General features: G+C 35.1%; 1 protein-coding gene across 1 annotated transcript in view; it reads right to left on the minus strand.

Moving 5' to 3' along the window:
- LOC108904597 (protein CASC1-like) overlaps positions 1 to 13,921 on the minus strand; it is a 30,068-nt gene extending 16,147 nt beyond the window's left edge. Inside the window, exons 1-2 of the mRNA XM_023455035.1 lie at positions 13,796 to 13,921; positions 880 to 1,149 (exon numbers count right to left, since the gene is read on the minus strand). Coding sequence (XP_023310803.1) covers positions 880 to 1,149; positions 13,796 to 13,804 — 279 coding nt within the window. The 5' untranslated portion in view covers positions 13,805 to 13,921. The remainder of the gene's footprint in view (positions 1 to 879; positions 1,150 to 13,795) is intronic.
- Between the last annotated feature and the right edge of the window lie 2 nt (positions 13,922 to 13,923).

Genomic DNA, 13,923 nt, shown 5'->3' on the forward strand with positions numbered 1-13,923 from the left:
TAATGTTCCTTAGCTGTTTATGTATAAAATAACATTCACAAAAATATAAATAATTTTTCCGAGACAGTGTGAAATACGGTAGGTTTAACTGTTCCTAAAGTTTTAATGTCTACCGTTACAAAATTTTCAGAGATCTTCACAGAATAAGCACTATGATGCAAATCATAATTTAAGGTAATTAATAAATAGAAATGAAAACAAATTATTGTATTGTTGTCTTCATTAATAATGATGTTTTCTATTATACCGAAAGAAGGATTAGGATACCTAATAAAACACAAGACTTGATTTTGTAAAAAATACCATTAATTTTTAACCATGGCACGCAAAAACTTGAAGATGAAATTTCTGAATTAGATGGAAGGACAACGTCTCCTTTTATTACATTTTGAATTGGTCCATGTTCAAACGTGTCTATTAGTCCTTTTGTGATAAAATTCTATACTATAATTTAAGCTGCATCCGCATACAAAGTGAAAAATGTACATTTTTTCTACATGTAATAAGGGTAGTTAAATATTTTAAATCTTTATGTTTTACTTCGTATCTAATGGTGTTAACATGTCCAATTTTCTTTATTATATTTGGGTAGTGAAGCAAAAAATTAAATTTAGGCTTTAAATTTTCTTTAAATAGTTCTAAACACATTAGGTGATGCTCTTCAATAAGACAAAAAATCAATGGATTCATCATTAAAGATAGACAAAAATGACATTTCGGTTATTTCTAATAAAATTAAGTATATAGTATCCATGTTTTATCATTTTCTGGAACTAAATCTCTAATAATTAAATGAAAATTTAAAACTAAGGAAAGCATGAAGATGACAGTAATATAACCGTTTCTAATTTGTTCATGCATACTTAATGTTTGGNAAACCTCGGCCAATTCCGTCTCCTGCCTGTTCGCTTCCTTGCATTTCTTAACCATGTCCATCAGCTTCGACATCGTCTTGTCGAGTTGTTCCTGTCTTAAGCGGTGCTCGATGATCTCCCTCTTTTCTTTTTCTATCGCCGCCTTTCTCTCCTCCTCCAACCGTCTCTTCTCCAATTCCGCCTGCCTGGCCGCCTCCAGCTCGGCCTCGATCCTCAACTTCTCGATCATCTCGGCCGTCATCTTCACCTTCTTCGGCTTCTTCTTCTTGGGCGGCTGTAACGGGGGAAATAGTTAGTAGGTTCCTTACTCGACGCTGTAGCTACCTTCTTCTTCTTCTGGGGCTTCTCCTCGGCCGTCTCCACGGTCTCCTCGCCTGCGGTTGTCGGGGAAAGGGTGAGTGAGGATATGTACAGGGTGTTCGAGGTTTTAGTGGTCGCTTGTGTAATCTATAGTGTCTGTCAGCATTTTGAATGCTTGCTGAATTAATGTATTTTATGTGAGAAATGTAGAAAATGTACACGAGCTGGCTGTAAAATTTCAAATCGGACGTTTCGAACCTGCTTCGGTGGCCGCCTTCATCCTCGTTATCTCGGCCGTCGTGTCTTCTTCCGGTCGACACGCAGATTGCGGTGGGACTGGGGGAGGTTCTTCCTTGTCTAAGGACTTCTCTTCCGACTTATCCTGTACGGACTTCCTCATACCCTTTTTGTAGTCGAAAACATTAGAAAAAAGTGAAAATCTGATGACGCGTAACTTTGTACCTTCTTGCCTTTAGCTTTCTCTTTCTTTTTCTGCTTGCCTTTGTCTTTTTTGCCTTCTTTCTCCTGGGATTCTTCCTCGGTGCTGCTCGAGGAGTATTCTTCCAGGGATATGTTGGATTTTGATTTGAATATCACCTACGCGGAATCGATTTTTATAAAGAGAAGGAAATATTTTCAAAAAACAGTCGATAGCGATAGATTTCTGTGATAAATTTCCGAGAAACACACATAAATCGTTATACTAACATTGCACCTCGTTAGCCTTGTCTCGGAATCTGTGACCTGCCCTTGTTGCTCTCGGGCTAGGCTCTGAGGGAGCGCTTTCACAGAATCCATATAAGTATATAGGGTGTTTCAGAAAGACCTCCCGTAAATTCAGGGGGTGATAGTACGATAAAAAATAAGAATTTTTCGTCTTATGATCTATATGTCCATCTCCTCTTGTTTTCGAGATACAGAGCGACAAAATAAAATTTTTTAAATACAATTTTTACGAAAATAAGTGACTTTTCTCAAAGTAGGCTTATGTCAAAACTTATTGATGGACGTCTCATAAACAACGCATACATTCCCAGTAATATTTCAAGCTCTAATTAACTTTATATCAAAATTTTAGTGATTGTTAGTGAGTGTACTTAGTAATGACTAATTACAGTCACTAAAATTTTGATATAAAGTTAATTAGATTTTAAAATATTACTGAGAATGTATGCGTTGTTTATGAGACATCCATCAATAAGTTTTGACATAAGCCTACTTTGAGAAAAGTCACTTATTTNTCATACCCTTTTTGTAGTCGAAAACATTAGAAAAAAGTGAAAATCTGATGACGCGTAACTTTTTACCTTCTTGCCTTTAGCTTTCTCTTTCTTTTTCTGCTTGCCTTTGTCTTTTTTGCCTTCTTTCTCCTGGGATTCTTCCTCGGTGCTGCTGGAGGAGTATTCTTCCAGGGATATGTTGGATTTTGATTTGAATATCACCTACGCGGAATCGATTTTTATAAAGAGAAGGAAATATTTTCAAAAAACAGTCGATAGCGATAGATTTCTGTGATAAATTTCCAAGAAACACACATACATCGTTATACTAACATTGCACCTCCTTAGCCTTGTCTCGGAATCTGTGACCTGCCCTTGTTGCTTTCGGACTAGGCTCTGAGGGAGCGCTTTCACAGAATCCATATAAGTATACAGGGTGTTTCAGAAAGACCTCAGGGGATGATGGTACGACAAAAAATAAGAATTTTTCGTCTTATGATCTATATGTCCATCTCCTCTTGTTTTCAAGATACAGAGCGACAAAATAAAATTTTTTAAATACAATTTTTACGAAAATTTCCTAACGGTGCGAAATATTTTTATGAAATTTGGCATTCCGGGATTTTTTGAGGACGCCAAATACGTTGGTCTAATTAGTTTTTGGATATTTCATAATGGGCGCTAGTTACGCTACATTCCTATTATATTTTAGGTTCAAATTTTTTTAAGGTTAGGTTTTTTAGCATTCGGGCTCCAATTTCTAATGTACAACTTTATTTTCAGAATGAGAACTGAGAATGTATGCGTTGTTTATGAGACATCCATCAATAAGTTTTGACATAAGCCTACTTTGAGAAAAGTCACTTATTTTCTACACCGTCATATTGCAACAGTTCAATTAAAAGCCTTTTTTCTCGAAAACCGTCCACTTTAAGAAGTTCTAAGAAGAGCACATTATTTTTAGAAAATAAAATTGTACATTAGAAATTGGAGCCGGAATGGTAAAAAACCTAACCTTAAAAAAATTAGAACATAAAATGTAATAGAAATGTAGCGTAACTAGCGCCCTCTATGAAATATCCAAAAAACAATTAGACCAGCGTATTTGGTGTCCTTAAAAACCGCGGAATACCAAATTTCATAAAAATATTTCACGCCGTTTGGAAATTTTAGTAAAAATTCTATTTAAAAAATTTTATTTTGTCGCTCTGTATCTCGAAAATAAGAGGAGATAAATATATAGTTCGTAGGACAAAAAATTATTATTTTTTGTCGTACTATCACCCCCTGAATTTACGGGAGATCTTTCTGAAACACCCTGTATATTAATATTCCCATGTCGATTTTTTAAATCCCCACTGAACTAAAGTTAATTGTCTCTGCACTTAAAAACTATTGGATATACAGAAAAGCTTAAACTGGCGAATAGGTACAAATTTACCAACTCGTAAAACAATTCAATTCTTGTTCATTTGGATTTGAGGAAATTGAAAACATCGGTAAAAAATCAGCCGTACCTCCATTATTAGAAGTTTAGTGGAAACAGTTTTTGCTCCTTTTTTTTAAATATCGTATACTTTGTTTGATAGCACAGTAGCAACTATTTACTTACTACTACCGGTAGTAAGTTTTCTTTTCAGTTTAATGTTGCCAATATTTAAATATTGCACTACTTTGTCCGTGTAAACTTTTCAGTATTTCTAATAATTCCTGTGCTCCCTGTAGTGATAATTAAATATGGTTCAAACTATACAAGATGTGCCAGTTGTAGATCTTGAGAAGGCCTTTCACATCCCGTTAAAAAATACAGGGTGTTCCATTTGAAAAAAAAACAAAATATTTGCCTTTGAAAATTATAACATTTGTTACAATTTTGTGAACACACTGTATGACATTTATAAACAGCGACCACTTCAGAAGCGTTGACTTACCCCGTATAAGTATAATTACAAGATAATATAAAAATTTAGGTACTCTAATTGGGAACATTTGTTATTAATTAATATGATATAGCCCTTGAATAATATTCACAAATCGACCCTTTTTTGCGTTACTTTGTACGCCAGTGGATCCTACTTAAATCTACACACAAATTATACAGGGTATCCCGATCGACAACAAATAATTTTGCCAACTTTAACGCCATCTAGCGGTTAACGCGGCAACTTTGGATAGAGTTTAGTTAAATCTGCTCATTTTGAACGCAGGCAACTACGATAGCTCCATATACACGGAATACTAGGATACCCTGTATAGCTGCTACGTGTATTAGTTTGTTTGTAGGGGGACTTTGTCGCTCCTTTACCGATCTTATCCTGGCCGAACTTAAGTTTCGAAGCGTTGACCGCCTCTGCTCCATCGGCATCAGCATCGACATCCTCTGTTTATTCTCTTCCTGCCTATGTTCTATGGTCACCGTTTTCGAGAGTTTCTCCTTTCCTGGAGCGAACCGAAAGTTTACAAATTACAGTTTGTATCAAACCGAGCGCCCGCAATCACCGACACCCCTAACGCCGGATATTTTTTTTTTTTGGTAAAGTACATTCGTAGATTTAAGAGAATGACTGAAGCGCATCGACCTGTGTTCAGTTATCTCCAATCGTAGCATTCAGTTGTCAAGGGATTGTTATTCTCTTAAATATACAGGGTGAGTCCAGGAGTATATTCTACACGTCAGAATAATAAGAAAAAACTCAAATGATGTTCATTTGTTTTCAAGATATGACGTTAATTTCAATAAACAATAATCATAGCGTTCTTTGATTAATTGTTCAGCAACGAAGGACGTCTGTAGCTCTCCGTCAAATTATTGTCTCCCGAGTATTCATTCTTACCTTCACTTCATTTTTGAACCAACCCCATAAACAGTAATCTAGTGTTGTGAGGTCTGGAGGTCTTGGAGGCCAACTAATAGGAACCACCGCGGCCAATCCAACGCAACGCCCTGGGGATCTCTCGTTCAAATGTAGCCAGGCCCGGATCCAGAGACTGGTTTTGGGGGTGGCGCAAAGCACTTCTTTCAGAGGAGCTTGACACTAATGAATCCTTCTACTTGCATTAATATCGACTAACTGCCTGTTGTCGTTTGGAGAAATTGAAGATCTTTAAAAAATGTTGTGCTTTGGGGGTGGCGATCGCCACATCGCCACCCCCTCTGGATCCGGGCCTGAATGTAGCTTGACTTTTATTATAGCCCAGTCGGGTTGTAATTTAACCGGGAAAAAATTAGGGACCACAATTTTGTTGTTCTAACCTTTAGGGGGGGGTCAATAGTAGTATAAATTCAGAATCGCGACTGAATTCCACCCCTGCGTCAGCCGCCATCTTGAATTTAAGGAAAAATCGTTTTTGCTCAATATCTCGGCCATTTTCAACTTTACAACAAAAATGGCAACCCTAACTAAACTCAAGGATCAACATTCCACAGGCCTGACGTCTCCGCAAGCGTAGGACCTTAAATATTGGTTATAGAGAAAAGATCAAAGAGATCAAAATTGTAGAAAATAGAATTATTTCCAATTTTGTTTATGTACATTTATGTCGTAAAGTTTAATAACAAACGAGATAATTGAATAATTATACTTTGTCTCTATTTTCCCCCTTAACTTGAAAAATATCGATCGCACGATAAAATTTGCAATGAAATAAGTTGTAGGAAATCGCATTTTCAACAACTTAAGTCCTTACCATTTTTGTTGTAAAGTTGAAACTGGCCGAGATATTGAGCAAAAACAATTCCTTTGAAACCAACTCCCGCAAGGTCCTACGCTCGCGTCTTTACCGCAAGCGTAGGACCTTAAATATTGGTTATAGAGAAAAAATCAAAAAGATCAAAATTGTAGACAATAATAATTCTTTCCAACTTTGTTTATGTACATTTATGTCGTAAAGTCAATAATAAACGAGATAATTCAATAATTATACTTTGTCACTATTTTCCCCCTTAACTTGAAAAATATCGATCGCACGATAAAATTTGTAATAAAAGAAGTTGTAGGAAATCGCATTTGCAACAACTTAAGTCCTTACCATTTTTGTTGTAAAGTTGAAAATGGCCGAGATATTGAGCAAAAACGATTTTTCCTTAAATTCAAGATGGCGGCTGACGCAGGGGTGGAATTCAGTCGCGATTCTGAATTTACACTACTATTGACCCCCCCTAAAGGTTAGAACAATAAAATTGTGGTCCCTAATTTTTTCCCGGTTAAGCCCTTTTTTTGTCTAACCCGACTGGAGTATTACTCTTTTTTTGTGGATTGCCGAATTGAGTCATCTCTACTAGACCCAGAATATTTTTTATTTCTTCTAAAACCATGTCGTTGAGCTAGTTCAGATGTTATTCTGGCACTGGGAAATATTCCGGTTTCGTATAGTTTGCTGAAAACTCTGATAAATACATTTTTAAGCGGCTTTAGAATTCGCATTACAAAAACCATAAACAAACACCATATTTGCATACTCTAAATTTGAATTAGGTCTTGGCATTTTGTAACACTTTGATCGTACAAACGCGTAGTCAAACTGTTGCAATATAAAATGACACAGACAAATGTCCCACTTTTGAACTTAGAACATGACATACTCTGATGTCAAATTTTTAAATTTTGTAATTGCGCTATAACTTGAAAACAAATGAAAATGATGATTTTTTTTTAATTATTGTCACGCTGTAGTTGGACAATGGCTGTCCTAAGACACCACAGTTATACAGGGTGTCCCACTAAGGTCGGCGAAGTACGATATTAGAGAAAGTATAGGCCCTAGAGCTTCGGGAAAACAATTTTGATTAATAAATCGACCAAGAGTATCGCTGGATTAGTTTTCAAGTTCTTAGCTCGGTCGCTAGGGGGCGCAATCTACATACCAAAACATAGAGTTGAATTTTTCTTAGAAATGTTTCCTATTCAGGTATATTACAATAGTACAAATATGGATAGACCGATTCATTGCGCATAACTTTTGTTATTGACATTTTGTTCTATCTCTCGATAGAAAAGGTGGGGGAAGTCTATACTTTCCCTAATATCGTACCTCGCCGACTTTAGTGGGACACCCTGTATAACAAAAAAAAAAAACTTATTTTTGGCCTCAGAATACGCCCCTGGATTTTTGTCACCTACTTAAGAAACGCCCTTTATAATAAATAATTATCAGATGATTAACACTTGATTTGTAGTCCAGTTGGTAGAGGTTCGGCCAGTGTCAAATCTTGATAACCCGGAAATAACTACACAGGCCTACTTTAAATGATGAGTTAGTCCAAGCATTCTGTCACGGATTAATGTTAAATTTGCAGAAATTATTACCTGGACAAAAAAAATTAAATTTTAAATTGAGTTTCTTGTTCTTTAAACTCGATCCAATATGGCGAACATGGTTAAAAAAAATCGCAAAGTTGAAAAAAACGGTTTTTCTAAAATAACTAAAAAAATATAGCACGGATTGAAAAATTTTAAATGGGAAAATTGTAGGTTTTAAAAAGATCTATCGATTGATTTTTTGAAAGTATCGATTGCTTTGTTACTTTTCGAGATATATCGAAAACACCGTTAAAAATCTTCTCTTTTCTCTTCTTCTATAACTCGTTTACATTTACGTGCCCATATTTGCTATTTACTGCAAGCATAGCCCGCGGCAAGCCAAAAAAGTACATTTTTGAAAAATTTAAAAATATTTATTATTTTTCGATATATCGATTTTTTGAAAAAAAGGCGCTCTCGAAAATTGGCTAGATCTTCTTAGCGGATAGCCCTACAGTAACGATTTTCGGTTTATTTTCTTCGTAAAGAGTTATATTATCATGCTGTTAAAAAATGTTGATGATTTTATTAATTTTAAGGATCAAAAAATGACTGAATAAGTTTTTTTGGGTATGTTTTTTTCAAATAACTATTTCAATTTTTATTATTTTTTTGTACTTAATATGGGGTAGCTAAACACGAATATTATAGCATTTTCGCCTTAGAAGCAAAATAAACCCGTAAATGTTTAGTTTTCTTTCTTTAAAAGTCATTTTCATAAAATAAAAATTGAAATAGTAATTTGAAAAAAACATACCCAAAAAAGTGCAAATTTTTGGAAAAATATATATATATATTTATAAAATATTCCATCACGGTAGATTAACCAGCACAATTACCTACTGTTAGCCGTACTCGTACATTATTCAACATATCGAAATAAAACAAATACATACGTAAGTATTTAAATTTACTAGTTGCATATTTCTAATAGTATACAAGCGCCGAAGAACGGAGCTTGCGCTCGAAAATGAAGCCTTCACCGACCGTGGCGTGTGGTGGGGGATCAGCAGGAGACGCGCGCGCGTGCGTTCGAAATGCGACGCTGGTTATTTATCAACTTTTCTCAGCTCCTACTTGACCAAAAAAAGGTGCTTTTTTTCAAGTCGATGTATCAAAAAGAGAGGAACAAAACTATGCCGATAAAAATTCGAAATTCTAGAAACTTTTAAAGCAGTATTATAGTTATTAAAAATTTCCTTTTTTTCATTTATTTTTGTAAATTTTGTTATTTTAATAATTATAATCTCACTAATTTACCGATGTATTTTTAAAAACGCAAATGTTTTTATGAGATAACACGGAGGAAGGTGGAAGAAAATTTAATGGAATATACCTATGAATATTTGTATTCAGTTACTCAAGTATTTTTTATTGATTATTTATTTAAAGTTTGTGTTTTGTCTTTGGTGGTTCTGAATCATCTTCAACACTTTCTTCATCGTCGGCATCGTTATCACTTACAAATAAAGAACAATCTTCTGGCAATTACTTTTATTAGACCTTGTATACCTTACTTTACGCATTGGAGCCTGAAGAATTTCGTCGCAAAGTATACAATTAATTGTCAACAATATTCAAAATAAGAGGCTGTTATCCAAACAACGTATTATATTGAAAAACGTATTGAGAAAAACTTGCATAAAGAGTCCGTCGAACAAATGTTCTTATATAGTTTATACATATATAAAATAAATAACAATAGCAGAAATATTCAAACTGTCACTAACAAGGCTCGAACATTCACTTGTGTATATCAGCTCTACCGAAATGACAGCGCGTCTCCTGCTGACCCCCCCACCACACGCCCCGACCGGTGGTGAAGACTTCATTTTCGAGCGCGAGCTCCTCTCTTCGGCGCTTGTATACTATCAGAAATATGCAACTAGTAAATTTAAACAATTGTTTACTTAAAGTTAAAGGTTTACCCCACACGTACGATTTTGTTTTATGTTGATATGTTGAACAATGGACGACTACGGCCAACAGGCGCAAAATGTTAAGTAGCTTAGGATCTAAACGATGAAAATTATTTCTTTTTTTAATTGTAGGTAATTGTGCTGGTTAATCTACCGTGATGGAATATTTTATAAATATACATATATATTTTTCCAAAAATTAAAAAAAAACCGGTGACGTATAAAACCTTACCAAAGCTGCAAAAATGAAGATAATTGAATTTTGCAAATTGCTTTTGGTGTCTGCATATTTACACTATGTGTATACCAAATTTCAAGTGTCAGCAAAACTTCAAACAAATTTGGCAAAGTTTCGAGTTTCAGATGCCGATGGATGTATAAAACCTTATAGAACAAAAAGTTTTGCTCTCCTGATTTTCGGCTTTAGCGTCATTATTGTATATATATTGAACTATAGTTTTCGAAAGTTTTATCACTTTTTGTTTATAATTGACATTTTTACAGCAACTTTAAAAAATTGACGTTTTATACCGTTTTTTCAATCTCACGGCTTTGTTATTGCAAATTTCGTAATCGGACCACCGCCATTTTGTAGCTATTTTTATTACGAACAAAATCATGTCCTAAGCATTTTTTCGTACAAAGTCATCCCGCTGAGTTATTTAAAGAAAACTACTAAAAAAAATTTTTTTCACGATTAAATTGTTAATAACTTTTTTTCCTGATAAAATACTTTGTCAGCAAATTAGCCTGTTATTGTACTCATCATTTAAAGTATTCCTGTGTAGTTATTTCCGAGTTATCAAGGAAATGTCACCAACAGTAACTTTTCGGCCTCTGCCCACTGGACTATTGATACATTAGAAGGTGGTCCGAAGCAGTTTGATCAGAGAAATTTAAAAAATACTCGAGGTGTTTCATCAAGAGATTTGTTTTTTTTTTACGTTTCCGGTCCCTTTTCCTTCAAAAGCCTACGCCACTTGCGTGGGAGGTTTGTGCTTCGACCCCAACGTTTCTGTTTCGGTACGTCCATCAACCCTTTGAAAAGTGAATAGCCGGGCTGTCTCACAGCGCGCATACCTTTCTTTCCCTTATCTTCCTTCGCGTCCTCTACAAAATAATTTTTTTTAAACGTTATCGGTCTCTATCAACATCGTATTTACCATTTTTGTCCTTGGGTGGTTTCCCCTTGTCTTTGCCTTTCTTCTTCCCACCCTCCTTGGCAGTGGTTTCTGTTCGATTCAGAATAAAGTTAGATTATCTGTGACCTGTTTGGTATTCAGTGCTGTACCTGCTTGTCCCAGTTCTTCTTTGGACGACATTTTTTTTATCGGAATGCAGCTTTACGTCGGAAATGTCATTAAAAATGACGTGTTTGCCACGGACACCTTTTTTTTCTGTGGTTTTTTTCAACATTTCTGATATCTTTATTAACAAACATGCATGCACGCCATCTATGGGTTTTGTCTGTTGAAGAATGTTTCTGTTGGGAAGGATAGATGGCGTTCTCTCCGTTCTCGGCACTTTGATCTCACTCAGCCGTTTTCTGTGTCCTTGGATGGAGAAGCGCGAAAATAGTTTAAAAAAAACATTATTCGCGATAGAATTTGAGAAGACAAACTTATAACCTGTGTTTCTAAAGGTCAAATGTAGCCTCCATATAAATATAATGTTACAGCCGATTGAAAACTTATCGTCTAGTAGGTAAATGTCGTCTCATCAGTAAATAAAATCTTATTGAGGAAATCTGGGTTTTCCGTTTGTATATTTTGTATTAACTGAGCAAATTGTAGGCGAACTGGTAAATCTTGAGGCAATAACTGCTGAATGGGAGTAAAATAACATGGAGGGACAGGATGGAGCATTTCTTTTTTCAAAATTCTACAAATGGACGTTGTCGCGCTTAACCGATGAGTACGAGTAGTAAAATTGTCTCTTCTTCATCGACTGTGACAGATTTTGGAGTACCATGGTTACTTTTTGGTCGAAAAGATCCAGATCCGCCTAAGCGATTGTAAAAATTTCTGAATAGTTTATAATTAGGTAATCTATTTGGGTACAATTGCACATATATTCGGGCTGCCGCATGTTCATTAAAATTAGCCTGAACAAAAACACTAATAATATGCATCTCGCTGTTGGAAAAATTATTCTATCATGGCATATTTTGATCACTACCTAATAATTTTGCACAAATAATAAATCAGACGCACGCAAAATACCCTGATATTTATTGACATTAAAATTTGACACAAGCCGACTTAGAATAGAAATAGCAATATCAGCGCCTGAGAGAAAATCACCACAAAATACATTGAAACTTCTAAATGCAAATAACTCAGAAACCGATAAAGTTAGGGGACCTAAACAAGTACATATTTTATGCAGAATTGAACGTTCTTCTTTTTTTATCTGTCGAGCTAAAAATATGTTCTGATTTACCTAAATAATATGGTGAAACTAGCGCCCTCTGGGAGCAACATCAAAATAAGCTACAAATGCGTAATTTTCACACCAAGAAACCCAACATTACCAAGTTTCAGAGTCATGCTATCAAAACTTTCTCAGTTATTGAGAGCAAGAAGAGCGCCAGAAGAAAGGGCGCTAGCCGGCGGGGCCCAGCCAGGACAAAAGGAGGTCCCACAAAGCGCCTACACCGGCCGCATTTGCGGTCGGGGTAGACGACGGATGGGGCCCACCTACGAAGGCTGTCCAGGCCTACACGAGATGAGGCAGGATAAAGAGGGATAATCCCCCTCGATCCCAAATCATTGAGGCCAATTTCTAGCCATAGAATAATGGCGCGCGTAACCACTTAAATGAAACCAGGCTTCATCAGAAAAAAAAGTGATATTATGAAGTTCATCATTTTAAACGCTTTTTAAAACGAAAATATTCAAATTGATAGCGGCGATATAGCGCTTTGACAGATGACGTTTAAGTTCATTTGCTATACGCTACGCCCTACGTCCAAATTTTCAGAACCAACTTGACCACGTTTTTATTTGAACGCTCGTTATTTAGTTATAATTATTACAATTATTTAAATAATTTTTGTTTTAACAAAAAAAATATTTTTTTCGGAAATTATTTTTTTGTTAAATACAGATAAAATTAAGAAAAAATAGTACTTTAAAATTATAATTTTTGAAAAAAACTAAATTGCAAACTGATAAATGGAATCTAATTGTTTAAAAATAAAAAAAAGTGTTAACTTTAAAAATTTACTGTCGCCGTCCTAATCAACGGATTTCAATTTTTCAAAAATCATTTGATAGGTTGAGCGGTCTTTTCTGTGAAAAAATTTTCAAGTATCTAGATGCTTTGTTTGAGGCTGTGCAACATTTTGAAAATTCGAAAATTTTTTGCAAAAAATTATTTTGCGAAAACTATCGAACCGATTTTAATGAAATTTGGTGTGTTGTTTAATTATACTCTAAAGTTTTTTTTACCAAAATTAGAATGCCCTTGGAGTAATTAAAATATTTTAAAAAATTATCCAAAAGAACTTGATTATTTTGCCTTTTTTTCATCAATTATTGCTATTTTGCAACATCGGTAATAAATTGAAACATTTTAACTTCCAGTATATTATGCAAAATCCAGTTCTAAAACTTTCTGTCCTCTTCAATATTCTTCCAAAATGCATAGGTTCCAAGATATAAGTAAAAAACTCAGATAAAATAGGTATTTTTCAAAAGTTCTTAAACATTTTTGCAATTTTGAAAATGTTCCGGACCTCGCCCAGATCTAGGGATCTACACTTTTATTACATGAGTTGTACAGAAGGTAAACCAGAAAAAATTTGCTTGCCCCCTCTCACATCCACCTCAAAACAAATCCGCCTTGGTTACAAGTGAGTAGCGTGATATTATGTTTGTGGGGTCTATCAGCCTCAGAATTGGTCGATGGCACAGATAACAAACGCGTGTAAATCTTTTTGCGATTGATTTTTGACCATTGGGAAGGTACGGTTCCAAATAACGGTTCCAAGGGACGGTTCCTCGGAATCGTTCCTTCCACTAAACATTGTAGAAGTTGACTTAAGTGGTAGAAACTTAAATTGAAAACTACTGAGAATAATATTTACTATTGGAATAGAGTATCTACCTTTAAATAGTGGTTGAGACCTGATCCATTTGCTAAAATTGATAATCTTTCATAGTTAAAAAAATCCTTACCTTTTCCATGGCCCCTTCTGCCCATATACCACCTTTTTAAGTAGATTTCCTTGTCGAAATTCGTGAAAGGTTAATCAGAAGGGTACACATTAATTCACAATACAATTGTAATGCTGCAAGCTCGCTTT

The sequence above is a fragment of the Anoplophora glabripennis genome, unplaced genomic scaffold (genome assembly GCF_000390285.2).
Source record: "Anoplophora glabripennis isolate ALB-LARVAE unplaced genomic scaffold, Agla_2.0 scaffold294, whole genome shotgun sequence".
NCBI classification, from domain to species: domain Eukaryota; kingdom Metazoa; phylum Arthropoda; class Insecta; order Coleoptera; family Cerambycidae; genus Anoplophora; species Anoplophora glabripennis.